Here is a 26,425-nt window from a genome sequence, read left to right on the forward strand (position 1 = left end):
GAACTAATAAATGTCAAACGCCGAATTTCCGTTTTTGACTTTAATTTTGAAAACAACACCGGAAGTTGTAACGCCTCGCTTGACTTCTCGCAGTCAAGAGACAGCGTGAGGAGACAGAACCAGAAACATCCCATCAGTGCCGCAGAAGACGGAAGCATCAGAACGATGGGATTCCAACGACAAGTGTAGATCCCTATTACCTCTTTGGTTTGATTTGTTATTATTGTTATTATCACTTTAAGCAATAGTCGTTCGTAAACTTGGGAAACCTTTTGCGTTTGTTCCACTCTGTGCCTGATGCTGAGATGCGCATGAAGTGACGGACAGCGATCCTCGTGTCTTCTTCTGTCCCGGTGAGCTATCAAAACGCAATGAAAGGTAATATTTCCCTTCATCATGATCATCATCATTAGCATTATTATGTGACATAAGTCTATTTAAGGTTCAAAACCGGTACATTTCCATTTAGACCTTTTAAGTACTTATTTGGATACATTTTTATTTCTGTTATGTGCAATAGATTTAATTGAGGTCTGTAGACTTTTTCCGTATATTTACGGGCAGCGTTAATCTTCCAAATGCGGGAAATGTTACAGGGACTTACTGTGGTTTTGACTCAAAACTTTTGAGTCATTATTATTGGTGTCAGAAAAAAAAATGCATGGTAGCATTGTTAGCACCTTCCTGCAATAGTGCCACAAAGTGATGCATTCTTGACATCAATACGAGTTTCATAGTAAAGTGACCCCTCCCTCCCTCACCAAGTCATCTCATCAGTCCCTTCCCCATGAGACCCCCCCCCCCCCCCCCCCCTCACCCACACACAAACCATCTGTTTACCATTAAACCATAATGTTCTAATCCTGGTCTTGGGGAACCCAAGAGAGATTTCTACAATCTTAAAAGATTGTTTGTCATCACAATGTATCATGTAAACATTTCAAATAAATTTCAGGCAATTTATGTGTTTCTGATGTCTTGCAGACGACTTTGCAGACGAGGAGGAAGTACAGTCTTTTGGATACAAGCGCTTTGGTGAGTAAACTCCTCTGGCCCACATTTTCTGCACCGATACACACAATAGGCATTTTCTGATCCACAACTTCTCGCCGGGATGCTCCGTTGCAATTTTTGGAGCAAGGTCAAATATTTTTGTCATTCACACATTGGCGGCATTACGTCTTTTGGGGGGAGGTTTTCAAAGCAGAGGAGCCCTCAAATGCTTTTCAAACCCATTCCTCGTCATCCGAGTCAGCCGAGGAGGAGCATCCTGTTTGTTTTTGCCAGCCTGCAGTCGGAGCCGCTGCTTAGATTAGAAAGCCATGAGGTGCGCGGGGGGAAGTCTTTTATTCTGACAAACTCTGGACAGGATTGTTTTGCTTTGCTGTTGTTCTTCCACCTCCGCACTTTTCAGCCTCCGAGATCTACGATTAGCTTGGCGACCGCGCTAAGTTCTCGTTCTCTATCTTACCCAAACATCATGCAGAAGGTATGCGCACATGAGGTAGATTTACGTAAATGCACAAAAAAGACATTTGTATGAATTGCATGCCAGATAAAACATACACACACTGTACGTGCACTGAGTGAAATCATCTGGCAGGCTTGGATGGCTGCCACGGTACTCAAGGTCCAAACGTGTTCGTTATTCTTTGCAGGGGGGGGCGTCGTCGAGGTAAAACGAACGCTCTCCACCTGACTGAGCCTTTTTCGTACACGCACACTCAGCTTGCTCAGCCATTTGGAAGTGCAAATGTTAACACACAACTCACTGCAACTACGTGGAGGGGTGCTCCTTATTAAGCCACGCCCACTTAATTAACACGGGTACGAAGCCCATCGGATTGTATAGCACGGATTTTCCCAACCGCATGTGTCAGCACGTCAAAAATCATTTTATTCTTGCCGACGCCTAAAAGGCAACAACTGGTCCATCCAAACATTCTATCGTGTTGTTCCCATCACTCAGCGGCGTGATGAGTTTAACACAAGCGGTCATGTGACGCTCGGGCGTATTTGATGGCGTGCCAGGAATTTGGGATTGTCTCTGCAGTGGTTTTGTGGTTGTCTTTTTTAACATACAGTGTTTTGTTGTGGTATTCTTTCGTTCTGCCTCGCGGTTGTTTATACATTTGAACGCTTTGACTTGTTCACTGTCAGACGGATTCACCGTACAGCAAAAAAACAACAACAACGAGAGAGCAGAAACAAATCCTGTTCAACGTCAGCCGCATGTCTCGTATGTCATATTCGGGTGTGAACGCGTGTAAACAAAAAATGAGATGATGTACAGCCCGGCGGCGGGGAGGCGAGACGGAAAGCCGACAAGGCGATATTTCATCCCGGGGCAGACGGGAAGGGAGTCAAGTGGGGGAAGCTGGAAGAGATGCAGCCGCTGTCGGAGGCCAGAGCAGGAAGTAGAGCCATCAGCTCCTGGCTGACAAGATAAGAGATTGGACGTTACAAGAGTCAGCTGGAGCGAGACACCCGGGCAAGGAAGAACTGAAACAGGAAGAAACCTGAGATAAAACTGGAGTCAGGATTGGTCAGTTCCATAAGAAGGCAAAAAACCAGATGAGTCAATTGTTTCCTGTGTGGCCTTCCTCCTCTTTGATATTTTCTTTTGCGAATGATGAAAAGCACTCCCGACCCGCCGGGCCTCCGTTTCTGCGACTCGCATCGTAACGACCTCCCTGTCCTTGACGTGACCCGCATGCAGATGTCAGGGGAGTCGTTGCTGTTTTTTTTTCCGTTTTTTTTCTCCATTCCAAGGTCTGACTCATTGATTTGGTACAGCGGGAAGCAATCCGAGGCACCTGTGTTCTTTTAGCGTCTCCTATGGAAATGCGATAAAAGTGTTGGCAAGCAAGGACTCGTGTTCGGTGCCTCACCTGACGTAATGGCTTTATATTTGCGAGCTTCCCAGCAGCAGAACACACAGACGCACTTTAACAATGGATTTGGGGATTCGTTTTAATTTTACTACAAAAATTGAGATGCCAAAATCAACACTGGTTTGGAAGCTAAAAATTTCTGTCCAAGTTCTGAGTGTTCTGGTGCGGGTTCATCCGACATGCTCATGCTCTCTAAGGTGGCGCCTGCCGTGGTTCCGATCGGGAAGGCCCCGCCCCCTCGTTGACTCCCAGACCGCAGACATGCCAGGCCACCCAGAAGGCACCCACGATGCCTCTTAACTTTTCCATCGTCGTCCGTCCGGCCGGTCGCTCGTGTTGCTTTTGGAAGCTCGGCCGTGTCATTGAAGGTTCCACGCTCGGTCCGAGTTGTCGTTGGTGCGACATCTGCAATGATGCCACTGTCTGCTCTAAACACTTTGGCCGGTATTTTCTGCTACTCCACACGGCTGTGAATTCTCACTTATCATTAAGTTCTCACTTATCATTCTGCCACGGAATCATCTTGTCTGGAGTGGACGACAAGAGCCGAATATAAACGTTTTCGCTCGGTCACATCCGATTCAATGTTACTCGACTCTGCGTGATTCTTTTATGACTTCCTGGATTCCGCAGCAGGAGAGGAACCGTAGCTTGGCATGTTTACATTCGCTTGGAAGATGAAGAACCGAGATGAGTCAGCTATTTCAACTCCGTATCTTGAATAGCAAATTGTTTCATGCTGGACTCTGTTTTTGGACACGGAGGTAGCTTGCGTTTAGCATTTCGAAGGCCGAGAGGGTCGGGTAGTTTTTTTGTTGTTTTTTTTTCTTTAATGTTAAGTTCCGTGGTGATTCAAGAAGCCGAACTTAATCAGAAGAACAAAATGTTTCCATCAGCCAAGCCAGGCAGAGAAAGACATGCGGCGAATTTGGCTTTTTCCTGGGGAGGAGGTCGTCTTTTATTATCCCAGCTGCTCATCAGAGCGAGCATGTTATTTATTTGATTCCGTCTTAGCGACACGAAGCTGTTTATTTGACTTTGAAGCACTTGCCTCAGCTTTGGCTGCATCGGGACATTTTTCACTTTTTGGGATTGAAACCGTTGCCTTTGAGATATCTAAGTTGCCTTTTGGACCACAAAGATGTTTTCCAGGCTTTTGTACCTCAAAGTTAAAGATGATCAAAGTTGGAGTGGAAGCTGCCAGAAGAACAGCAGCTTTTGAATGATGTTGTTTTTAGTCGATTAAATCTTCCCGAGTCGGATTTTTATGCTGACCTCGTTTTGCCGGTATCGCATTGCGTTTAGTGTTGTCGTTTTCTAGATGCTAATGAGGCGCTCTTTAGCCAGTAGGCCACACACACACACACACACACACACACACACACACACACACACACACACACACACACACACACACGAGCCTCGGAGTGTTTCAACTGCTATGTTTTTCTTTGTAACCGAAGCCCGAGTCACTCGGCGGGCCCCTCAAATCCCCTCCGCTTCCCGATCCCGACTCCGCTGTTGAAGTAGTTCTTTGGAAAGTCGACTTGTTTGTCTTTCGAAATCTTTCTTGAGGGAGGTGGGGGACTGAAAATGGAGCGAGGGAGTGTTGGATGCTGCTGGGATGCTAACAAACTTTTTTATTGACAGATATTCATTTTTTTGTGGCATTTTGTGTCAACAATCTGCTGCACTCTCTCTATTTTTTGAACCAGCCTGTCCAAAAGGCCTTGTACAAGTCTTCCTCGTTCCTTCACTGGATGATGTCACAATCTTGGCGAATCTCGTGTGGATGACTGTAACGGGCTTCAACAGCTCATCCATCACAGTGTTCTATTTCTTACCTTCCAGAGATTAAAAAAAAAAAGCGTGGTTTTCTGGCGGTCGTTTTTTTAACACTCATTCGCGACCGCAAGCCCACGTGATGCAAGCGTTTGGTTTCCATCAAGCTTCATAAAACTGAAGCCACACTTTTTTTTATTTTTACCAAGACCCCAGAGCCCTCCCTTGAACTTGGAGGAATTTGGACCCTAATTCCACACTTCCTCTCATTGCATCATTGGCAAGTAGAAAGAAATGCTCAACTCCATTCAGCAAGTTCTGACCAGAGCGTCAGAACTGAGAAACAAAAATGCAAACCACTAGTCCACCGCGCTATCCAGTTTGGGAATCCTGGTTGTGGCCAATTCAACATACGTGGAAGTTGTCTTTATTCGGAGTTTGTTTTTGGAGCGAGGCCACCCTGCGAGGTCACCAAAAGTCAACCGTGCGAGTCGATGAGCGCACACACAAAAACTGACGTGCCATTGTGAGGCAGTGCAGGCAGAAAACCAAAATGTCTATGAGTCATCGTGGGGACCTCACAAACTTGCCAAATGTTGCGCAATCCCCCCACGTTGAGGTTTGGGGTTGCATAAATTCGGACGGGGACGTTTACTCACTAATTCAATTACTTTTCATTGTCATGCCTTAATTCATCGATTTGTCCTTTACGACTCGATCCGGCTCCTGCAAGTCTGTTGAGAGCGTTAAAAGGGAGGCCCGGCGCTTGTGACCTCATCGCTTTTGTTACCACGGAAACCCTGACAGCTATTGCCAGTAAATAAACGTTTGAAATGAAGAAATTGCCCCTGCTGCGCTTAAGTCAAAGTCAAAGTCTGCTTTATTGTCAATTTCTTCACATGTCAAGACACACAAAGAGATCCAAATTTGGTTTCCTTCTATCCCACGGTGACAAGACATATAACATATTATCCATCCATTTTCTGCAGTAGGCGGGGGACACCCTGAACCGGTTGCCAGCCAATCACAGGGCACACAGTGACGAACAACCATCCGCACTCGCACTCACACCTAGGGGCAATTTGGAGTGCTCAATCGGCCTACCAAGCATGTTTTTGGCATGTGGAAGGAAACCGGAGTGCACGGAGGAAACCCACGTGGGCTCGGGGAGAACATGCAAACTCCACACAGGGAGGGTCGGAGGTGGAATCCAACCGGCACCCTCCTAACTGATATATATATATATCACAAAAAGTACAAACAAGAAGGCACATACAATGAATAAATAAGAGCAATGAATAAATAATTCAAGGTGAAGCAGGAAGTTAAGACTCGTGGTCGCTCCCAAGCGGTGCAACTCCTCGGCCCTGAAACCCCGCCAACGTTTTTTTAAATCGTTTTGCCGGTGCTGCACACAGGGAGAAAAAAAACAACATTTGTGTAAACAGCTTTGCGGGGGAGGAGTTTGTTTTGGTGTCCCCTTGCCCCTTCGCCGCCTGGGAGGGTGGGGGGGGCAAAGGGGAACCGTTTCATGTAGACCCCAGGCCCTCGTTTGTCCAGATGTGGGAGTCTTGCTCATGACACAAAGCTCGTGGCTGCGTTTGGGCTTTGCTTGTCTTTATATAAAAGAACAATGTAATGAATTGAATTTCAACCCCCCCACAGCCATCCAGGAGGGCACCCAGTGCACAAAGTGTAAGAAGGAATGGGCACTGAAGACCTCCATAGCCTTGCTCTACGTGCTGTGCACCCTCCTCACCGTGGCCGTCGCCGTTCTCGGATATAAAGGTAAGACGCAGGATGTTTCACTTGAAATTGGATCGCCATTTTTAAAGTCAAGCTGGAGTCAGCAGTCTTGGCCCGGCGCAAAGGGAACAAAAGCCAACCTTCCAAAAGCTTCCTAATAAACACATTTTATTTGCTTCAGTACCAGGAAGAGAAGTTCGAGCGGATCAAGCCCGTTCGCCTTGTGTCCATTCCAGAACTTTGATTCCACTAAATTGTTGTGAGGCCCGGTTTGGCCTTTCAGGGAACTGGACCCTGAATGCCCCGACCATAATTGTCATAAACATTGCCATATGCACATATGCATCTGCCTCGCCCCTTGTGTGTTTTTTTTCAAATAGTGAAGTTAGGTTAATATGTTCAGGGGGTTATCTTTACGTCTCCGTGTCACCCTCGCGCTCTCTGCTGCACGCTTTCATGCCGTGCTAATCGATCCCAGATGCAGCGCAACTCGGGACAATTTGGGTTTTTACTGGCACCGGAGCAAAACCGTCAACCTCGGCTCAGCCGACACGGGTTCAGATGTTCGCGTAGCGAGATCCACCACACTTCTCGCTAGGTGACCTCTCTCTGCAAAGGCTAAATAAGGTCAGTCTGTCTCGAGGCCCAATCGGTTCTGGTTCGGATATGAAAGTGGCAGAGGGGTCACTTTTTTTTTTGGTGGCCTCCATCAACCGGTTTGAGAGAAGCTAAGCTAACTAGTTGCATTTCCCAGGCTAATCTCCTGTCTGGTCCTGTTTGGCAAGCGCCCATCTCCCATCATGATAGCAAAGAGACCCAAAGTGGTCCCCGGTTTTAAGAGCGTGGCCTCCCGGTGAGGTTGGCGCTAGCAGCGGGCTGCTTCGTTGCAATCCCAGACGCATTCCAGAGGAAATGAACACCCGTGTCGCCTGTGGGGGCGTGAAGAGGCCTCCCCCTAGCTTGTCTTTGATCCCCCCCCCCTGTTTACTGAAGACTCCTCCTGGCAGGTCACCTCCTGTCTTGGGGGAAGGTCCTCCATCCTCTGTCTCTGTCACCGACCCCCCTCAGGGCATCTTTGTATCTCTTTCCAAAAGTAAACCTCATTAAAGCTGATGTTATTTACTTTGCTTGACTTCATCCCGGGACTTGGACTAATCACTTGCACCGTTATTGCATGTCTACGAGATTTGCTCTAAAGTTGCTTGGGTCTCCGCTGATCCTTTTTCATAAGTGATGTCTCGACGAAAGTACACCGAGGTACACGCTCACCTTTGTCTCGTGTTTTGGGAACAGTGGTGCAAAGAGTGGACAGCGTTTCGGAAGGCATCGCCAATTATGGCGGGAAGATTATTGCCGTGGAGACTGACTTGAAAAAGCTCGGTAAGTGCTAATCGTCGGCGCGTATCGAGAAGATTTTGTAATAAGGCAAATTTCTGATAGAAGAATTAAATGTCCCTCTTTAGATGATCAGAGTGGAGAAAAGTCGGAGAACGCCACCACGGCGATCCGTGCTTTCAAGAGTAAGGTGTCGGCGCTCCAGAGGCAGCTATTAGCCATGGAGGAGCATCTCCACAGCGACCAGTTCAAACTGAGCCAGCTGCAAAACCTGGGTTCGGAAATCCAGAGCAGCCAGGCCTCCGTTCGGGCTCTGCTGGACGGCAACGAGGCCGCCCTGCGCTTCGTCAACGGCACCCTGCACTCCTACGGCGGCGTCCTCGGGGGTCTGCGAGATGACACGGGCCGGCTGCAGAGGGAGGTCCAACGGCAAGCCAAGCTCCAGAACCAGGTCTTGCTGACTATCGGCGGGTTAAACCTGACGCAGGCGCAGCAGCGAGGCCTCATCGAGTCTCTGCACCGCTCCGTGGACGACACCGGGCAGAACGTCCAGAAAGTCCGCAGCGACTTTCAAAGTCTGGAGCAGACCGCCAGACAGACGCTCAGCGACACAGAGTGGCTTCGGGTTAAAGTGTACAACCTGCAGGTTCTGGCGACAAACGCCTCGGTGCTGTCCAAAGCCAACAACGACAGCTTGGAGGAGGTAGCGTCCCAGCTGGCCTCGGTGTCCGGCCAACTGCAGAATACCAGCGGCTTGGCCGATGTCCATGACCAGTCCCTGAAGCAGATCCTGGACCAGCAGAGGGACTTCAGCAATTTCACCTCATCCAAGTTGGAGCGTCTGGAGGTGCGGCTGGACGAATCGGAGCAGGGTCTGGACCGCGTGACTGGCAACGTCAGCTTCACCACGCAGCTCCTGGGTGCCATCAACCTCAACCTCAACGGCCTGCGTAGGTGCTCCGAGACTGTCGCTCGCCACTCGGACTTACTGGTCGGCCTCAACGGCAGCGTGGCCGACATGAGGGTGGATGCGGCCGGACTGCGATCCCAGCAGGAGGACCTGGCGGCACGCTTGGATAAAGAGGTCACCAGCCTTTCTATTATCATGGAGGAGATGAAGCTGGTGGACACCAAGCACTCCCAACTGATCACTAACTTCACCATACTACAAGGTACGATAGGCTCCAAACTGGGAATTGATGTTCCTTTCCTAAGACTGCATTTCTTTTTCAGGTCCTCCTGGTCCCAAAGGGCCACGAGGGGACAAAGGACCTCCAGGACCAATTGGTCAATCAGGCCAGAAGGGTGAGAAAGGGGACAAAGGTGTCCCTGGGTTACGAGGGACAAGAGGAGAGCAAGGCATTCCTGGCCCGCCGGGTCTTCCGGGCATAAGGGGCATTCCGGGCGTCCCAGGCAATCCAGGGTCCAAGGGCCCCAGGGGATCCGGTGGACGGGCCGGACCTTCTGGAGGTAAAGGCGAGCCGGGCACGGCGGGCCTGCCCGGTAGAGACGGCCAGCCCGGTCCTCAGGGGGCACAGGGGCCCCCGGGCATCCGGGGTCCGATAGGCCCTGCTGGAGAACAGGGACCCAGGGGACTGCAGGGACCTGTGGGGCCGGCGGGGCCACCTGGACCACCGGGAGTTTCCATCCCCGTAAGCCCGGTGTCGCTCCAAGATGAGGCAGCAGGGGCCTCCTCAGGTATGACCGCAGTCAGTCATCGCACTAAAGTGTCTGTGACAGTACGATTGATTGTTCTTCAGGTTGTCCACCCGAGTGGCTTCACTACAGACACAAGTGCTACACATTCTCCAAATACTTGCACAGCTTCGATGACGCAATGACCGCTTGCCAACGAAGCTCGGCGTCGTTGGTAATCATCCACGATGTGGATGAACAGGTGAGCTCCGTTCAGTAAAAAAGAATATTGTTCAAAGAAAAGAAATTTGAAGTAAAATTGCCCTCATGACATTTGTCTTCAGGAATGGCTGCAGAAGCAGACGAGCGGCAAGGGCTTCTTCTGGATCGGCCTGACGGACCGGGCGGAGGAGAATGTGTGGCGCTGGCTGGACGGGAGCCACCCGGCTTTCACGTCAGTACTGGAGGATTTCACTTATGGACAACCCCGCGATTGCAGCTCGGCTGTCTGACCGCAGTGTGTTTGTGTTTTGATGTTGCGCGCCCCCTGCAGGAAGTGGAAGCCCGGTCAGCCCGACAACTGGGGCCACGGCCACGAGAGCGGTGAGAACTGCGCCGGCCTCACCCACAACGGCCTGTGGAACGATTTCTCCTGTGAAGACCTCATTAGCTATATTTGCCAGAAGCCACAGACGGATACACGTACGGCCACCGATTTCTCTTGACAAAATGTGGCTTTTATTCTTCATATTAATATTATTTTCCAAATGGACTTTTTGTGTTTCAGCGGGGATCTCGTAGCAGCGAAAGCGGGACAGGTGAGGGCGGCAGCTAGGCCGGACACCACGCAGGTTCTGGTCCACACAAAAAAAGGGACGCCTTGAGTGCAATACAGCAGAAGCAGCCAAAGGAAGGACAATATTTTTTTTTATATACTGTCTAGTTTTTGCAAATCTACCAAGCTACATTTTACTGAATATCTGAATGTATATTTCACTATGCAAATTTTTTTAGAATTTTTTTTTTTGTGAAGAGATTAAAAAGGTAAATCTGCTACCTTCAACTCAAGCGCTATCTACAGTGGGACACTTTTTGCCAGGCTGCCTTTTAAAGACACACAGCGACCTCGAGTGGACAAAAATAAGAACTGTCAGGTGCATTTGTTGGTACACAAAAATTCTTCTGTATTCCAACAATCTTTTTATGAAATATCTCAGAATCATCTACCGATATCCTTATCAGAATGTGACACTTTTCACATCATTTAAAAAAAGTATACATTTATCTTTCCTAAGATTTAAAAAGAAACATTTTGTAAAAATTCAGCTTTATTTGAAAATCTTTATATAAAAAGACATGAAAAACACTTGACTGTAATTGTATGAATATGATTCTCTTTCACAAAGTTTGTTTCGGGACAGCAAAATATGTCACTTGACCGCCTGGCCGTCGGCGTGGGTCTGGCACGCCGAGTGGTCCGGCTTGCGGACGCATTGGAGGATGGTCAGAATGCTGCGGACGCATTTTCCCAAATTAGGCCGTGAAAAGACGAGAGTGAGTTGATGGTGGCTCACCGGTCATTGTCGGAGCATGTCCAGCGGAATCCGCGGGCCTCCAGGATGTGGAGCAAGTCAACGACGGAGCCCTTGGTGCAAGATTCTCTACGGGAGGAAAAATTGAAGCCTGTGAGTAGTGCGACACCAGCTGTGTGTGTATGTTCAAAAATCACTTTTTGTCAAGACAATTTGAATGTGCTCACATAAAGGGGCCATCCAGATTGGTGACCACCTTAATGTTCACATAGCGGACCCTCAGTGGATTCAGACTGTCCAGCTCCACGCTTCCGAACATGCTGCACGGCAAAAGGGAAACAAGGATAACTTGGAAATTAAGCAGGAGTCACGCTAGAGTTGGAAGGAGGCACAAATGAAGGGACCTGTTCCTGTTGAAGGCCTTCTCAATGGAGCCATTCAGCAGCACGGTGACGTTGCCGCACACCATCTCCGCAAACTGACAAACACCACAAGAAAAGCACAACAAAGATTCTTAGAAAAAATAAGACCTGATTCCAACTTTTTCTCAGGAAGAAAATCACAGGAAGAAAGCACGACTGTTCTTGCAACTTTCTAAAATTTACAAGCTTTTGCCCTGACCTTCTTCTTCCATAAAATAACAAATCCTTTCTTGGAAAAAAAATATTCATCTTGACATTTTTATGACCACGTGAATTCTGCAAAAGTAAAGATGCACAAAAATCCCCTAAAATAACAACTTTTTTTCTCTCCAAAAAATAATCATTCAAATTCTTCACCCCAAAACACGTTTTTTTTTTTTTTTTTTTTTTGCAAAACACTACTTGATTCTCTGAAAAAAAAAGTGCAGACAAATTGTTGGTTATTCCCCAAGATTACAGCAAAAAAAAGTAAATGATGCCCCGAAAAATCCAATTTAAGATTTTTTTTTTTCTTGTACATCACATGCTTGCTGATGCAAAACTCACATTTTTGGAGGCTTGCCTCCACAAGGAGTTCACGGGATGATGCAAACACGCCGACCACTCGGGACACGATCCGAAATTGAAATCTGAAAGAGATGGCGGTGAGACGGTGCGGTGTGGCCATTGGTTGCGTGGCGACCACCTGACAGAAAGTGACGTACCCGAGTCTTCCCGCTGGCCGCACCAGACGAGGTCGTTGAACATGTAGCCCGCAAGCGTGTCCTCCAGCGTCCACAGGTCACGCGCCACTGTTGTGTAGTCCTGAATCAGCATCCTTGTCTTGCTCCACAACAGGAACTAAATTTAAAAATATATATATTGGTAAACATTACAAGTTGCTTCAATATAGATGCTGTTCATGCAGTAAGATGGCAGCAAAGCACTACTTTTGTCTTAATTAACCTACCCAACCCTGTTTAACAAAATTCCAGGAGGCCACAAAATAGCGACAAGTCAATTATAGGTGCGTAAACTGACAAATCTACGCGCGCAGCATCAAACTTTTGTTACCCGGTCGCAGGCCGCCATTTGCGGCATGGCTCGAAACATGCGGCGGTAGCGCTCGGCGGCAACATCGCACGACGTCTGCCCCAATACCGCCTCCTCGAACGCTTGCCAGATCTCCTCGCAGTCCGACCTGCGCGCGCACGCAAATAGTTCACATGCAAATTTCAATCGGTCGAACTGTGAGACGCTTTGGATGCTGCAGGTCGGCTTACCTGATGCCGGGGTTGACGAGCGTGATGTAGTTGAAGCACCTGCCCATCACGATGTGTTTGATGTTGGGCGTGGTGCCTGAAGGGCTTCGCAGCGGTGCCACGCACATGCAAAGCGCCAGCACCCCTGCTGACAACAAAACTTTGACGATTGGCAACTCACCCATTCACTCATTTCATTCAACAATCAGCTGCAAGCTATGTTATTAAAATGAAGATAGTAAAGCAATCAAAAGTGAATTTTAATGCTCGCAACACAAAGTAATCACAAATAAACAAAAATCGACCAAATGACGGCACTACAAGTAGGGTACAGCATTGTTTGCTATAGAAACATGGAAATAATATATATTTTTTTAAAACATCCGAGTAACTTACACGCAGCCACGCTGAATTTGAAGTTGGTCGCCATGGTAACCCGCTGCTTTGCCCTGTTCAAGACGGTGTCTTCTAACCATCAACCACCAAAGATGATCCGTTTTAAGGAAGCCAAAACACAAGTCAAGCGATGCGAATCCTTCGACTGGCTGATACTTTGACGAACGATGCTCTATTTTCAGGCTAATTCACTGAAGAAAAAAACCACGTGCTCCCCATGATGCAGTCACTTGGTGCTTCTCCACCGCAGCGACTTGCATGATCTCAAAAGAGCGTCGTTGCAGACACTTCCAAGCACAACACGCAGACACGCGATGGTGAGGAGGGAGGACGGATGTTTTCCTCCAATGCCTCACTTTGCATGTTGGGCCTCCGCGTGACTCCCATTATGGTGGCATGTCCAATTTCCCAGACACAAAGTCTGGGCTGTTGGTTCGCTACAACGCTACAAGGATTGTCAGCTAGACAAGGAAGAGTATACAAAAAAATTGCTGTCATTGAATAAGATGGCCTTTCATGATGTAGGTCGTCGCAGAAAGAGCCAAAATTATTCGAGTGGTTTGGGGGATTTTTGTGGAATACAAGTGGTTACATTAGTATTGCTTTCCAAAAATTCAAATTGGAGATTTTCCTAAAGAGAGTGTAACAGACACTATTTCACAATTGTAATGCACAAAAATGTTTATTTTTTTTTAGCCCGAAGGCCTGCGTGGTGTGTTCGCCGTCTACCGGCTAGAAATAAAAGTTTAATTTGGAGATTTATTCTGTAGTTTTTCAAGAGTTCAAAAAAAACGTTCGTTTTGTCCACTTTTCAAGTCACTTTTTTTTGTCATCTAATGGAATGATTAATAACGATTTTAAGAACCGGCCAAACCGTTTATCAATTTCTAGCCAATATGAATGTTGAATGAATATCATGTGATATCAAATGACCAATCGGAGCACGTACGGAGCTAAACGCGGAAGCTGTCGAAGTGTCACAGCCATACGACATTTTTCGCTGATGTGAAATCGAAAGTTGAAGATTTTCAAACGACGTCCAAACGGGGGACACGACGACGTATCACGAGGTTCGTTAGGGATATCGATCTAAACACTCCAATGTTTATTTTGTCGACATTCCCGCAAGCCATCTTGAAAATATGTAACCCGACTAGTTCTTATCGGATTCGAATGTTTTCTTAAGCCTCTCCCAACCTCTTGAGTGCTACATTGTTCCGATTACATATAATTATCGTCGCGTGACGTTGATATTGACACAGAGTGAGCATTTTTTTGTGTGTCTCGGCCAGGAGAATTTGCGTTTGGACTTGATCGCATTATTGACTATCAGCGATGGATGATCCTTGGCAGGAGTGCATGGACCACTGCGTGGAAGTAGCCAAGCAAGCTGGCAAGGTGACTTTATGAAATGCATCAACTGGCGTCAAATCACCTTGTTTTGGCTTGAAATGGACATTATTTTTGGGGTTGCATATTCTCTGTTATGTCACTGTTCATTCATGTGGTACTTGGCGCGTTGTTGTGGTGCTCCCCATAAGGTGATCCGCGAGGCTCTCCAGGGTGACGTCGCCATCATGCACAAGAGCTCGCAAGTGGACCTTGTAACCGAGACGGACCAGAGAGTGGAGCGCCTCATTATATCTTCCATCAAAGCAAAGTTTCCCACGCACAGGTACGCTACTTCTACACTGCCACACAGGAGAACAAGCAGAAGACAATCATTTGTCACCTGCTGCAGTCAACCAAAAAGGCTGATCCATTTTTTGGTAGTAGTTAATTTTTTGCATATTTGTTTTTTCCATCTACTATTTATTATCTTATGTTTTCTTATTACATATTTTTAGGTTTAACCCTTAAACGCTTGCATAATATGGATTTTCTCACGTGTTGTCATTTATAGCTTCACTTTTTTTTTTAAATTATTACTAAATATGGTATTTTCTTCTTTGTGAAGCTTCATTGGCGAGGAGTCGGTGGCAGCAGGTGCCCCGAGCATTCTCACCGATGAGCCTACTTGGATCATCGACCCGATCGATGGCACCACCAACTTTGTGCACGGGTACGCCGCGCATCCCCCAGGTGTTGCTTGCTCAAGTTTTGCCTCAAGTTATGGCCAGTGATTTTCCGTTTTTAGGTTCCTTTTTGTGTCTGTGTCCATCGGCTTCACGGTGAATAAAGAGGTAGGTCACGTTGCTTGTGAGTCAAGTGTCGTCAAGTGTTTTTCTTTTGCCCATTGTGTTCACTTTTGATATTTTTGTTGTCGTCAGATCGAGTTTGGCGTCGTGTACAGTTGCATCGAGGACAAAATGTACACAGCGCGCAAAGACAAAGGTGCCTTCTGCAACGGCCTTCCCATCAAAGCGTCGGGACAGGAAGGTGAGGGAATGCCGGCGTTTCCGATTTCAGCCAGAAGGTGGCGCCCACATCTCAGCAGCTGGCCCTCACCTCTTCCGCCTTTTTTTTTTCGTGGCAGATGTCAGCCGCAGCCTGGTGCTGACCGAAGTGAACTTCCAAAAGGATACGCAGCGTTTTGACATGATGTTGGCCAACCTCAGGAGAATCCTCGCCATCCCCGTGCATGGGTAATTACCTGCGCCAAGGAGGTTTTCCGTCATGACTGCTTGTGTTAGTATATCATAACTGAATTTATAAGGGGGGGAAAAAGTAGTCTGTGTGAAGTTGTACAGTCCAACAAAGTGCTGTTGAAAAGCTCCCGACCTCTTGCGCCCTCAGCATCCGCTCGCCGGGCAGCGCCGCCATCAACATGTGCCTAGTGGCCAGCGGCGCGGCCGACGCGTACTACCATCAGGGAATCTACTGCTGGGACATGGCCGGCGGCGCCGTCGTGCTCACAGAGGCCGGGGGAGTCGTGCTGGACATTTCAGGTGAGAGCCGATTGGCTGTCACACTTAGGCCTCGTCACCGTAATTTTCCATTGCGAGTCGGCCGTCTCATCGCTCGAGTGCAAACGCGAGTCAGGACAGGAGTCGGCGGAGTGATTTCTCAAAACGAGAAGTTGGAAGGTGGTTAAAGCTTTGAGCAATCCAGCCGCTAATACACGCTAGCGTTTACATCCTGTGCTATTGCGCAACATTGGCCAACTACAACCGCAGCGTTACCCGCTCGAGTCGGCACCTTTTTACAAACGTAGAAGGGGAAGTAGAGCCAACATGGCGTCCTCATTTATCTCCCATCAGCTTGTGATTTTAAAGCTACTTTTGAAGGAATCGCTAGTTTTCCCCCAAATCAAATATTTTGGTTTTTTCCACATTAATATAATTTATCATTGATGCTGGCAAGTTTTAAAAGGACATTTTCCAGCGGCATTTCCGCTCCTAACCACAAAATTAGAGACATCCGCTGGATCGAATGAGCTTGATCTGCCAACAGGAAGACAATCGTGTTCCTTTTTCAAAAATCTTTTTTTTAATCCCCCCCGCCCCCTCCCCGAGCGTTTCCTTACTTAACACAGTGCGTGTCAAGGACGTGTGCCGTAAACCATAACGCCGCGCGTCTTATTCAAATCTGAGCTTGTTGGTCATTCTCGACCACGGCATCGCTTGACATGGCGGCGGGTCGAGTGAGGGCGGACCGTTCCTGGCGATACGGCTGACGCTGTTCGTCCTGTGGTCTTCTGTCGCCCAGGTGGGCCCTTTGATCTGATGTCCCGCCGACTGATTGCGGCCAGCACCCCAGCATTGGCCCGGCATCTCGCCGGGCACATCTCAGAGTTCCACGTCGGGAGGGACGATGCAAATGTCTCCTAAGACCCAAAAACTAAAATAAAATAAAAAATGAGCGCTTGAGTTTGTCTTGTGGCGAGTAGCTTAGTTCAGCATTCACTCTTTTGAATTGGAAGTGTTTTTCCTCGTGTCGTCCTAGCAGGGACCCTCATTAAGAATGTGTGTGCATTCTGCGGACAAAAGTATTCGGACAGACATTAGTAGTTAAGAAGGCCGATAAACAGATATGGAGTCGATTATCCCTTTATAGTCAAATCTTTTTAGAATTGTCCAATCAGCGATTGCACAGACTACCTGAGTAATGCCATAGATTTGCGAGCGCATCTCAGGGGAAAACGACTTCCCCGACATGGGACTCGCCGAGATGGAATGTCGCCGATCAAGTAGGCACTCGAGCAAAGAACGAGGCGTTGTTAGCAAGCGCCCCTTTTATCCTTCACATTTTCTGTACGCATGAAAATGTTTGGGCAGCCTTCATTTGGATCGGCAACAAACTTTCTCAAAGAGCCAGAACCTTGTTGCTCAAAGGCACCCCCCGAGCTTATAAACCGTTTCCAGATGTCCCAATCAAAAGTTTCCCAAGGTTTTCTGTCAAAAGACACAATAGAAGACGAATTGCAGAACACTCGAAATCCCCTTTGGTTGAAATGGCTCCATTTTGGCTTTTCAGCGGTTCTGTCGCAACGCAAAGGATGACTTTCGTTTTGTGACAGAGCGCTGTGGGACGCTAGGGCTACTTGGCGCTGTCAACTTTGCGACCTCCTCTCAAAGCTCGTCCTGACTGTGAATGAATCACATTTGATGATATTTTCAATCAGGAAGGCAGCACTTCATCGCCAAGCTGCAGAAACACGCTTTTAAAAAGCCACTGTGACCTCATGTGCTGATCATTTGCGTTTTTTGCTAATGCTAATTTGGGCTAACGTTGCTTCATGGGGGAACTTTTGTCTTGCACTTTGTAGTCCGCCTGTGCTTTGAGAGTGGCGGATGTTTGTCCTGTCGAGCTATTGAGTCATGGGCGGAGAAACTCGCTGCCGGGGCATTAATTGTGTCAATAAGTTGAATTGCGACATCACAACAACAAAAGTTTGACACGCTTGTTAAATTTCACACTTGACTGGCAGCCTTACAGGCACTACATGAGTGCTTGTCAAAAGTCCCCTTGTCCATAATGCCTCCCTTTGAAGCGACGGAAGGGGTGTGACTGAATACTTTTGTCCATATGGTGCGTTTCAGCCGGCGTTAGTCATGAGCTTGTCAGTTGTCTGGTATGATGGGCGGACAGCCGATTGCGTAATTGTCACGTTGTTGGCAAACCCGCATGGCCTCGTGACGTGTGTCAGCGATGTTCCGCCCCGTCAACCTCAAGCCTTTCATGCGTCCAGAGCGAAGAGACTCCGATCATGTCGACAATCGACATTGTCGATCCCACAAACGATTGTTTGTTTTTCACCCACTTAGTTCACTTGAGCCGTGCACAAATTTGCTTGCTCATCAAATTGCTGCATCCAAATAATCCTATTATTTGCAACTTTTTTTCTTATTGAGGAAGTTTGGAGAAACAAATGGTGATTTTAGAAAATCCCCTCAAGCTGAAACTTTCTTGGCGCCAAAATCTTTAATTAAATTAGCATTGTCTCTTCCTGTTTGCCACTGCAATTTATTCAACCACAAATAAAAGAGAGCTCTTGATGTGTATCTTACAAGCTTTAAATAAACGCCTTCCCCCGCCGCCCCCCCCCGTTGACATTGTTGCCGCTCCTTGTTGCTACATGTCTCGTTTGACAATCAGGAGACCAATCGCCTTCGTGGAAGGGGAGACCAAAAAAAAAAAAAAAAAAATGCCTTAGGCTGTGCATTGTTCAACCTCTCGTGCAAATACGTCAAATTATCATCCAAAGTCAGGTTTGGTTGAAATATGAGCTTGTAACGTATAGCGCCACACCAAAGCTAACAAGTCGACTCGCCACAGCCACTGCTTGAGTGCTAAAGTTGAAATATCATAAAACAGTTTTTCAATAGGCATAGTTCAAACCAGGAGCTTAAGTCGACTTGGTTAGTTCATGTGCACGTGAGGTTAGAACCAGGAATCGGTTAAACATTTTTTCAGTATTTCCCCTTAAAATTTGCCAGCTATTTCATATTCAGGCGGCATGCTTGCTCTCTCATGTTTTGATGACATGACAAATGATTACTGTTTGTTTATGGTGACTTACTATTTTGGAATAACTGCTCCCGTTTAACCTTGTCCTGAAACAAATGAGCAAAAATGACGTTTTTGTCAGAGTGCACCTACCCGACCAGTCGTGTCATTAAATCCTACAGCAACGTCTGCTGTCAACAAGAACCGCCTTCTATGCATTGCGCGAATGCTCGTGAAATAATATATGGCCTTACATAACAATGGGAAGATGAAACCTGTGAGCGCCCGCGATTAGCAAGGTGTGTCTGCTCATTCTCGTCGTTCTCTGACGAACGAGTGGAACCGGAGGCCGTCGCCGTGGCAATGACCATCGTGTACTTGCACGTTGCGCTTGGTAAAGATTCGCTGGCAAGCTACGGCTGCACGCGCCAAGCCTCTTAATTGCTATGCTAGGCTATAGTTGGTTTAACATTGTTTAACGATGCTAAATGCGAAGCTAGTATAATAAGCCTTGTTTGCTGAATTAGCATCACCAAAAATGTTACCTAGACATGCTAACTTAGGCCAACAGACAAGCTAACGCTCACTATAAATCCTAAACTGCCCAAATAATTGCTTTGCAGAGAAAAATGCTCGGTAAAGGTGCGAAACAATTTTCGCAGCTGTCATCGTAGAGTGTGTGGTATTTTTGAAAAAGATTTTATTGCGCGTTCCTGTGCGCCTGCAGTGCCTGTCAGGAAGTGCGCACCATTGTTCTGCTTCCACATCTTGAATGTTATTCGCGGCAAAGAGCTCTGCTACTACCCAAAGTGTCACTCACATAGAAGAGTGAGGTGGGAAAAAGACTTGGGGGGGGGGGGGGGCATTGCACTTTGGCTCGCTTGAACTCCAAATTGCTTGACTTTTCCGAGACCTCCGTGACGAACCAAGCGGCCGTCGTTGCCAAATCGATCGAACGCTTCCCTCCCCGTCCGTCATGATTTTGCCCTTTCGGAATTTTACATCTCCCACGGGAAATTTCACTGACAACAAGGCTGAAACAACCCCTTGGATCACTCCCTCCACCCCCCGCCCGCCCGCCCTTTAATAACGTTTTCAAGTAAATGGCTATGGATAGCAAGAAATATTCTGTAGGGACCGCACTGACATTCAAGTGCAATTCCGGAGCCATTGTCAGACTTGGCCAAAAAATGTCTCTTTGTACATAAGTTGTATTCATCGTATAGTGTAAGGACAGCAAAGCAGGCATGACTTGAATTATGCAACCTTTTCTTGTTCTATAGTTTCAAATGACAGGCACTCATTAACGTTCCACGCTGCCTTGTAAAAGCCACTGCTCATGTGCCAGAGCCCACTGGAATGCCTTCTTTTTGTTAACAATCAAATCTAACCGCACTATGCTGATGTTGAATTCAGAAGAGTAAACAATAGTCTGTTTGTTTGTGACTTTGAGCTCCTACGCGGGGGCGCCGCTGCGAGATTCTCTCGGGGATTTGTTTACCGCTGTATTCATGCCCGATTGCCGGATGTCCTTCCTGACACCACTCGAACATTTATTCGGGATGACAGATAGCGTTTAGCATATGCAGTTAGCCAATCTGCACTAATTCACATAGCCCATAGCAGTCAACGGACATGCTAACGTCGCTAACATTTTGCATCGCACAACTTTGTCGGCTAATAGTGCTAAACTGTGTTCAAATTCTGGAGTTGAACCAAATTTAGCCATCTTTAAGACACTTCATTAAAAAGTTACACAAAAGGAAACTGCATTGGAACGTTCTAGAAGGGAGCATGTTTCCTCAGCCTTGCCGCTCGCCGTTAAATAATACATTTTGTTTGTGGGAGAAAAACGGGGCAGGGCCCGCTCATCTCTCAAGAGCCCGACCTTGACCGACGTCTCGGCCTCAATTACAGCTGCGAATCCCGGGAGGTCGGCGTCCAAATCATCAGTCATTGCCCATCAATTATTCATGGCGGGACAGCAAGACGGATGTATTTGTTTTGCCCCTCCTATTACCTCGCCGGAATTTTTCTGAAATCGCAGCTGAGATCACTCCAATTTCCCAAACGTCGAGCGAGGCGACAGTTGCAAACGGACGAAGCAATTGCAACAAAAAAACGTTTAGCAACCTAGCCTCATGTTTGACTTTGCTCGCTGAGCATTCGTGACAAAAATTGTACACGCGTGCCGTATTTGGCTAACATCCAGTTGTTTGCTATTCTATTATACATGCCGATACATTTATGTCACGTACTTATGACTTTTTTTTTTTTTTTGGTCAAAAGCTCATGTGATACAAGCTGGCATTTTAATTGGCCGTAAGATTGTGCCCAGTTGCCATTTGATTCCTTGTCAACATTTGGAAGCGCAGCCAAATTGGCACATGGCTCGATGGCACTTCTTTTTAATTTGCCCCGGGCAGTTTGAAGCAGCCTTTAATCACCGAGGTACAGCGTCGTTGCGACGCAAATGAAACTTTGCGAGGCTCCGGCAGGTTTGTTTTCCTGGACCTTCATCTGCTTTTCATTTGATTTGAACAGAGCCGTGCAGATTGCATCCCAAACTTGCCAAAACGTGCAAACTTTTGCTTGTTGATTCAGTGGAAATTTTCCACTGGCTTACATTTAAATGTGCCATCATGTTCTTGCATGTCTTGCTGAAGAGCTTGTTTTTTTTTTTTTTTTTTGTGGGTGAGTGAGGCGGTGCTAGTACTTTTCCTACTTTGACAGCACGAGAGAACCCACCCTCCTTTTTGGCATTTTAGCTTTTTCTTTTTGCATACGACACCGCGCCACAAGTCGGCACGGTCTCTTCCTGCTCTTCCATCACTTCTCAAGGTAAGGTGCTCGCTCGTTGTTGTCACTTCGCATCAAGGTCAATAGCGCAGATGTTATCCTGTCGTTTGTTGTTCTTTTTTCTTTCTTTTTTTTTTGTTGCATGCGGCCGCTCCAAAAGGAAGGCAGTTTGCCTTGGGATGTTTGTTACATAAGTCATTCTTTTGTGACACACGCTCTCCTCGGCCGGCCCGAGGAGAGGGAAAGCCCCCCGCACGCGCTGGGCCTTCCTCGCTCTTCTTTCGTGCCTTGTAGTTGCTTGTACGCGCCCAAACAAAATTGCTTTGCGTGTGTGTGTGAATGCAGGTGAAGACAAAGCAGCAAGAGATGGCAGACCCGTGGGAGAGAGCGTACGATTTTGCCGTCAAAGTGGCGAGGAAAGCCGGTGAGGTATGTTTGTGAGTCACCTGCAAAAAGGAACTCTTAAGAGGTGGGGTGGGGTTGAGGAGTGAGATGGTAGCAGTGATGATGTCATCGCAAAGAGTTGCCCCAGCCGATGTTGCGTGCGTTCTTGCGTGCAGGAAATTCGGAAAGCTTGCGAGAGTGAAATCAAGGTGATGATCAAGAGCTCTGCCGTGGACCTGGTGACCAAGACGGATGAGAGGGTGGAGAAGATCATCATCAACATGCTCAAAGAAGAGTTTGGAGCTGACACTTACAAGTGAGCCTCACGTGCGACTCCTGACAGGCCCGAATGTGTTTTAAAACAAAGCTTCAATTGGCCGGCCCATATCAAGGGTGTCCTGCTAGCTGGAGCTGTATCGGCTCGGCCGTGTTCTAATTTGGACCGCCCCATGATTGAAATTGTTTGACAACTTTTCCAACTGTCGTGCGACTCCAGTGTGACGCTGTTAAGACCGTTAGTCGAGGCAACTGATAATTAAGGCAAACAAAATATTCATCCGAGATGGATTAAGTCCTCCTTGGCAGTATCCTACAGCGGTTTGACGGCGAATCATCATCATCATGGGTGTCAACGACCAATGTAGAACTTTTCCACTTGCGCTGACTGACTTTTCTCTCTGTGTCATATCCGCTGCAGCTTCATCGGCGAGGAGTCGGTGGCAAACGGCAAGCCGTGCATCTTGACCGACAAACCCACGTGGATCATCGACCCGGTGGACGGGACCACCAACTTTGTCCATGGGTAAGGAAAGTAAAAGTATTGCCCGGATGCATTAGTGCCTGAAGCCGACTTCACTGACACGATGGCTTTTCTGGTGCTGTAAAGTGACACAACATATTTTTTCCCCAAGCCCAAAACCTCGCCCACTATGTTCCCCAACGTGTTCTGGTCAATATTGCATTGGTGGGCTAAAATTTCAACCAATGAATTGCTCAGTTTTCCATCCATCGTGTTGTGAAATGTCGCCCTCTGCTGTCGAGAGAAATTAACGTCACAAGTGCTCCGCAAGATGCATTGTGCACATCACATGACCAAACCCTCGACACAAGATTAGAGCTTATTCAAATCATTGTCATCTTTTTTTTTTTGCTTTGTCCCTGTGGCGCATCTCGTGTCGCTCAATGCAAATTGTCCGCTTTTCCGTTCACAGGTTCCCATTTGTGGCAGTGTCGATCGCCTTTGCGGTCAAAAAGCAGGTGAGCGCACACAAAAAAGAAAATCGACTCCGCGCGCCGGCGGTGCTTCAATGTTTTTTTTTTTTGTCCCGCCGATGTCGCAGTTGGAGTTTGGCGTGGTGTACAGCTGCTTGGAGGACAAGATGTACAAAGCCAGGAAAGGCAAAGGCGCTTTCTGTGACAACGACCGCATCCAGGTGTCGGATGTGAAAGGTAGCCCGCCGCCTTTTTATATTTGGAGGGGGGGGGGGGGTTCCCCGCCAGCCGGCAACCGCTAAGCGCTGTCTCCTCGCCAGACATCAACAAGTCCCTCATCATCTCAGAGCACGGCACCGACAGGAGCCCCGAAAAAGTCACCAAGATTTTCTCCACCATGCAAAGGATCCTGCGCATCCCCGTGCACGGGTGAGTCGGAGCTTCACGGAAAATCACCGATATTGAATTTTGACCTGGTTTTCATTGAATCTATTTTTCTCAGCCGCATTAGCGTCTTTTTGTTTGACTTTTTTGCCACCGTGTTGACTCCTCTAGGTGGCACTTTGAAGGCACACTGACTGGCCATTTTTGAAAGCGGTGCTTCTCAATCAAATGACTATTTAATTGAGAAGCAATGTCTTGGCAACCAGCGATGCCATCTAGAGGAGTCCAAAAATACAACCGGTTCACGAAGCCAATGGGAAGCTTCATTTGCATCTCTCGGTAACAATTGACACCGACGCGTGCCCACAGTTTGCGCGGTTCCGGCACGGCCGCCACCAACATGTGCCTGGTGGCGTGCGGGGCGGTGGAGGCCTTCTTCGAGATCGGGATCCACTGCTGGGACATCGCGGCGGGGGCGGTGATCGTGACAGAAGCCGGCGGAATGCTGCTGGATGTGGACGGTACGTACGCTGGTGCTGGCTGGTGCTGGACTGATCTGGGCCAGACCAGAAGATGAAAATGTTCTGGGATAGTAACGATGCTTTTTTTTTTTTTTTGTACCGGGCAAAATTTAGGAGGGCCGTTTGACTTGATGTCCCGGAGGATGGTGTCGGCAAACAACAACATTATAGCTCAACGTATCATTAAGGAAATCGAAATATTCCCCGTGGAGAGGGACGACGCCGAGCTCACTAAGAAATGAAAGGATCCTCGCACACCTCGTTTTTACACACACACATACGTTCACACACGCACAAGACCGCAATAAAACAACTATGCAACAAACCATTAGTGACGTCTTCTTCCTTAAGAAAAAAAGTGTGTGTGTGTATATTTGTGTATGTGTATATATCTATGTTTAAATGTGTTTATGTATGTATGGTATGAATGTATTTGTTTTTGGAAGCATTTTGAATGGGACAGTCCAAAAACATCGAGAGAAATGATAACACAAAACACTACTTTATTCTTAGCATTTTGTGTCATCTGCAAAATAATTCATGTGGATACTTTCCATTTTAGCGTGAACGAATAATTTTTTATCCATGACGTGGTTAATTAAAACAGCACAAAGACAGCAAAGTAAGAACTAAATGGAAAAAAACCCAGCAATGAAGTACAACATAATTGTACATCATTACAGTAATTATGAGAAACAATTGTATCAACTAAGTGGTTATATTTAGAGGAAGAATTACTATTCGTAAGTCTTATTTTGTTGCCATACTCAACAATAAGATTTCATTGTAATCATCGAGCCTCGAAAGCTGTCGTTTTTCTTTCAGCTCTACCTGTTTGACCATTCTCACTATGAACACCAGGGGTCAGTAATACACTAGCAAGGAAGTCTTTTTTTTGGGGGGGGGCATTTGCTACGTTTCCCTCTAATCTGGGTAAAGATTCTCCTTTTTATTAAAAATACATAGTTCATAGTCAATTCATAGTTGTCAGAAATGATTTTATGACTGACTTGACTTGAATGATTTTGCACTTGACGACTTGAATTCAATGACTTGACAGGTCATACATTTAAAAAGTATTTTAATAATAATAATAATAATAATAATAATAATAACAACAACAACAAAAACAACAACAATAATAATCATAATGAGCATAATAATCATAATATAATATAACAATAATTTGCATCTTTTTTTAATCACTTTCAGGTGCGTGTCGGCACGTGTAGCAATGCTAAGCAATGCTAAAAGGTCGAGGCTGCCTCGTTAAGCGAGTGCAACGGAGGAGGACACGCCAAAAATGAAGTCATTTCATTTCAAGTCAGCGAGAAATACAATAACACCATTCAAGGTTTGCAACTCAAGGAGAAGAAACACAATGTTTCCCTTCACCTGTCAGATGCAGGTAAGCTTGTGTGAACTTTGAAGCTAAGGTTAAGTTATCTCGATAACTTTCCCCTTCCTTGTAGCTGGCCTAAACTTCATGCTAGTTGTACATTTATTTGTTGCAATTGTAATGTGTGTCGTGGAGCTGTTGGATAGCCGAAGGAACACAAATTAAAGAGGCGCCAGCCACTGTGGCGTGATACCGTACGGCCATAAAAAATGACGGCGGGTCAAGTTTTGTGTCTGAGTTGCAAGCATACAGAGGTAGAGCCCAGCAGCACAATTTGTAGCAGCAATTTCAAATTTGCGCTTTATTTTTTTTATCAGAATCGACGCGCTCGTAAGAAGACGAAAAGAACCAGGCGCGACTTTATCTTTCTTTTTTGTCTATCAAAATCTGCTCGGCGTGGAGAATCAATGACGTTATTAACATGAAAGTCACTCGTTGGCATCGGGAGCCAATCGATGATGATAATCCCGGGTAACGGCCCTCGGAGCTGTTCTTACATTTATGTTATTGGTTTTCCCCTCGCTTTCTTTGACATATTAATTGCCCGCCTAAGTGCTCCTGTTCTTTTTTTTTTTTTTTTTTTCTTCTCCCTGAGCCCTCCTTTCATGGCCGTCCCATCTGTCCGTCATTATTGATCCATTAAACACGCACGTTGGCCTTAATTACACCTGACCGGGTTTGTTCTTTTGCGACGCAACTGCCGGGTTGTCGCGTCCTGGCCTGTCTTTCAGACGCGATCGATATGCGGCGCCGCCTGTTAGCAATTAGCAGTTAGCGACTTTAACTCGCGGCCGGCCGGCGCATCCAACTGCTCGTTAAAAGTCAAACTCTCAGTTGAGGTGACTTTTGTGCAC

The 26,425-nt window shown here is 47.0% G+C and overlaps 5 protein-coding genes across 8 annotated transcripts in view; 4 read left to right on the plus strand and 1 right to left on the minus strand.

The window, feature by feature from the left end:
* Positions 1-356: 356 nt before the first annotated feature.
* On the plus strand, positions 357-11,671 carry LOC147041481 (collectin-12-like). Its single transcript, XM_085939629.1, has 11 exons — positions 357-378; positions 985-1,035; positions 6,342-6,464; positions 7,716-7,802; positions 7,886-8,929; positions 8,991-9,455; positions 9,518-9,654; positions 9,737-9,846; positions 9,946-10,094; positions 10,180-11,077; positions 11,197-11,671. Exons 1-10 carry the CDS (start codon positions 372-374, stop codon positions 10,191-10,193), a joined length of 2,187 nt encoding a protein of 728 aa, XP_085795755.1. The 5' UTR covers positions 357-371; the 3' UTR covers positions 10,194-11,077; positions 11,197-11,671.
* LOC147041482 (ADP-ribosyl cyclase/cyclic ADP-ribose hydrolase 1) lies at positions 10,581-13,186 on the minus strand. Of its 2 annotated transcripts, none has more exons than XM_085939631.1 (9): positions 12,984-13,186; positions 12,609-12,732; positions 12,400-12,526; positions 12,051-12,186; positions 11,893-11,975; positions 11,329-11,402; positions 11,152-11,244; positions 10,967-11,053; positions 10,581-10,904 (listed from the first exon to the last, which is right to left on the minus strand). In XM_085939631.1, the coding sequence occupies exons 1-9, from the start codon at positions 13,015-13,017 to the stop codon at positions 10,823-10,825; spliced, it is 840 nt and encodes a 279-aa protein (XP_085795757.1). In that variant the 5' UTR covers positions 13,018-13,186; the 3' UTR covers positions 10,581-10,822. The 2 variants fall into 2 exon arrangements, with proteins under 2 accessions (XP_085795757.1, XP_085795756.1); XM_085939630.1 differs by having other exon boundaries at positions 12,609-12,735.
* Positions 13,187-13,902: 716 nt separating this feature from the next.
* LOC147041483 (inositol monophosphatase 1-like) lies at positions 13,903-21,347 on the plus strand. The gene is made up of 9 exons (XM_085939231.1): positions 13,903-14,053; positions 14,276-14,381; positions 14,525-14,658; positions 14,941-15,045; positions 15,121-15,166; positions 15,254-15,362; positions 15,460-15,568; positions 15,720-15,871; positions 16,632-21,347. The coding sequence occupies exons 2-9, from the start codon at positions 14,319-14,321 to the stop codon at positions 16,751-16,753; spliced, it is 840 nt and encodes a 279-aa protein (XP_085795357.1). The 5' UTR covers positions 13,903-14,053; positions 14,276-14,318; the 3' UTR covers positions 16,754-21,347.
* LOC147041484 (inositol monophosphatase 1-like) lies at positions 15,851-24,497 on the plus strand. Of its 3 annotated transcripts, none has more exons than XM_085939229.1 (9): positions 15,851-15,871; positions 22,017-22,100; positions 22,232-22,371; positions 22,753-22,857; positions 23,267-23,312; positions 23,396-23,504; positions 23,588-23,696; positions 24,021-24,172; positions 24,287-24,497. In XM_085939229.1, the coding sequence occupies exons 2-9, from the start codon at positions 22,038-22,040 to the stop codon at positions 24,412-24,414; spliced, it is 852 nt and encodes a 283-aa protein (XP_085795355.1). In that variant the 5' UTR covers positions 15,851-15,871; positions 22,017-22,037; the 3' UTR covers positions 24,415-24,497. The 3 variants fall into 3 exon arrangements, with proteins under 3 accessions (XP_085795355.1, XP_085795354.1, XP_085795356.1); XM_085939228.1 differs by lacking the exon at positions 15,851-15,871 and adding an exon at positions 21,570-21,713; XM_085939230.1 differs by lacking the exon at positions 15,851-15,871 and adding an exon at positions 21,655-21,713 and having other exon boundaries at positions 22,017-22,095.
* A 530-nt stretch (positions 24,498-25,027) lies between these two features.
* Positions 25,028-26,425, plus strand: part of LOC147041485 (cadherin-7-like) — a 59,942-nt gene continuing 58,544 nt past the window's right edge. Inside the window, exons 1-2 of the mRNA XM_085939202.1 lie at positions 25,028-25,105; positions 25,385-25,580. The gene's annotated coding sequence lies outside the window, so the exon portion shown is untranslated. The remainder of the gene's footprint in view (positions 25,106-25,384; positions 25,581-26,425) is intronic.

The sequence above is a fragment of the Syngnathus leptorhynchus genome, chromosome 19 (genome assembly GCF_054491065.1).
Source record: "Syngnathus leptorhynchus isolate UIUO chromosome 19, UIUO_Slep, whole genome shotgun sequence".
NCBI lineage: Eukaryota > Metazoa > Chordata > Actinopteri > Syngnathiformes > Syngnathidae > Syngnathus > Syngnathus leptorhynchus.

Coding starts and splice junctions, on each gene's coding strand:
- LOC147041481 (XM_085939629.1), top strand. Junction 6,465..7,715: donor CGCCGTTCTCGGATATAAAG/GTAAGACGCAGG, acceptor TTTTGGGAACAG/TGGTGCAAAGAGTGGACAGC. Junction 9,655..9,736: donor TCCACGATGTGGATGAACAG/GTGAGCTCCGTT, acceptor ATTTGTCTTCAG/GAATGGCTGCAGAAGCAGAC.
- LOC147041482 (XM_085939630.1), bottom strand. CDS start 13,017: ATGGCGACCAACTTCAAATTCAGCGTGGCTGCGT. Junction 12,187..12,399: donor AAATGGCGGCCTGCGACCGG/GTAACAAAAGTT, acceptor TTTTAAATTTAG/TTCCTGTTGTGGAGCAAGAC. Junction 11,976..12,050: donor CGGCCAGCGGGAAGACTCGG/GTACGTCACTTT, acceptor CATCTCTTTCAG/ATTTCAATTTCGGATCGTGT.
- LOC147041483 (XM_085939231.1), top strand. CDS start 14,319: ATGGATGATCCTTGGCAGGAGTGCATGGACCACTGCGTGGAAGTAGCC. Junction 14,382..14,524: donor TAGCCAAGCAAGCTGGCAAG/GTGACTTTATGA, acceptor GCTCCCCATAAG/GTGATCCGCGAGGCTCTCCA. Junction 15,363..15,459: donor CAAAGCGTCGGGACAGGAAG/GTGAGGGAATGC, acceptor TTTTCGTGGCAG/ATGTCAGCCGCAGCCTGGTG.
- LOC147041484 (XM_085939229.1), top strand. CDS start 22,038: ATGGCAGACCCGTGGGAGAGAGCGTACGATTTTGCCGTCAAAGTGGCG. Junction 22,372..22,752: donor TTTGGAGCTGACACTTACAA/GTGAGCCTCACG, acceptor TATCCGCTGCAG/CTTCATCGGCGAGGAGTCGG. Junction 23,505..23,587: donor CCAGGTGTCGGATGTGAAAG/GTAGCCCGCCGC, acceptor TCTCCTCGCCAG/ACATCAACAAGTCCCTCATC.